Below are 999 nucleotides of genomic sequence, written 5' to 3' on the forward strand. Positions count from 1 at the left end.
TGGTCATCTAACCTCCTCTTAAAAACCCCCAGGGTGGGAGCGTGCACCACCTCACTTGGAAGCTGGTTCCAGACCCTAGCCGCCCTGACCATGAAGTAGTGCCTCCTGATGTCCAACTTAAACCTTCCCTCCGCCAGCTTGTGACCGTTGTTCCTGTTCTAATGTGCTTCTGAGACTTGAAACACACTTTGTCTCCGATAGGTGGTGGTGGCATCAGCTGTGTGCTTCAGGATGGCGATATCTTTGAGAAGGCAGGTGTTAATGTGTCTGTAGTGTTTGGGCATCTTTCTGAGGAAGCGGCACAACAGATGAGAAGCAGAGGGAAAGCTCTGAAGACTAAAGATGGTAAAAACATACTACTAAACTTGATTAACTTTACAGTGTTACTGAATGGGTGCATTGGAGGCAGATGTGAGACTGAAGTATTGCCTTATAAGCCATATCATCTGCACACATAATTTGAAGAGAACCAAGTGTCTGAGTGAATTTCTTTGTGCTCTATAATTTATTTAATAAAATGACAGGTTTTCGACTGAATCACCTAGCTTGGAAACTTTCAAATCTCCCATGGCTTGTATATCAATATGTTTTATCTCTTGTCTTGCTCCTCTCTTGAGTGCAGAAGTCAAAGTCCTCTCATGTCTGGCAGCCTGTAGGGTTAATCTGGGCAAGGCAGACCAGTTTCTGTAGCCAGTGGCACATGACAGAATGATGTTGTCAGCATTAGGGCTATGCAAAGCTTTGGTCCCTGATTCTATTCGACAGAGATTCAGCCCAATTTGGTGGCCAGATCTCTGAATCCGAATCAAATCAGAACCCTCTGAATCAATTTGGAAAGATTCGGCGATTCAGACATAGAAACAGCTTTAAATGTTTTTTCTGCATACCTCAAGGTACCAAGCGGCTCGTGACTGCTGTGATGTTGGGGCAGATGGAGCGTCCCATGGGAACACAGGGTGGGGGTGCTCCCTAGTGTGCTCTGCAGGAGACCCAGAAGTG

General features: G+C 45.9%; 1 protein-coding gene across 1 annotated transcript in view; it reads left to right on the forward strand.

Annotated features, from left to right (window-relative positions):
• CPOX (coproporphyrinogen oxidase) overlaps positions 1-999 on the forward strand; it is a 23,440-nt gene that overhangs the window by 4,422 nt on the left and 18,019 nt on the right. The window contains exon 2 of the mRNA XM_019527376.1: positions 202-345. Within this exon, the coding sequence (XP_019382921.1) occupies positions 202-345 (144 nt within the window). The remainder of the gene's footprint in view (positions 1-201; positions 346-999) is intronic.

This window comes from Gavialis gangeticus, unplaced genomic scaffold (genome assembly GCF_001723915.1).
Source record: "Gavialis gangeticus isolate Ggan-Ray unplaced genomic scaffold, GavGan_comp1, whole genome shotgun sequence".
Classification (NCBI taxonomy): domain Eukaryota; kingdom Metazoa; phylum Chordata; order Crocodylia; family Gavialidae; genus Gavialis; species Gavialis gangeticus.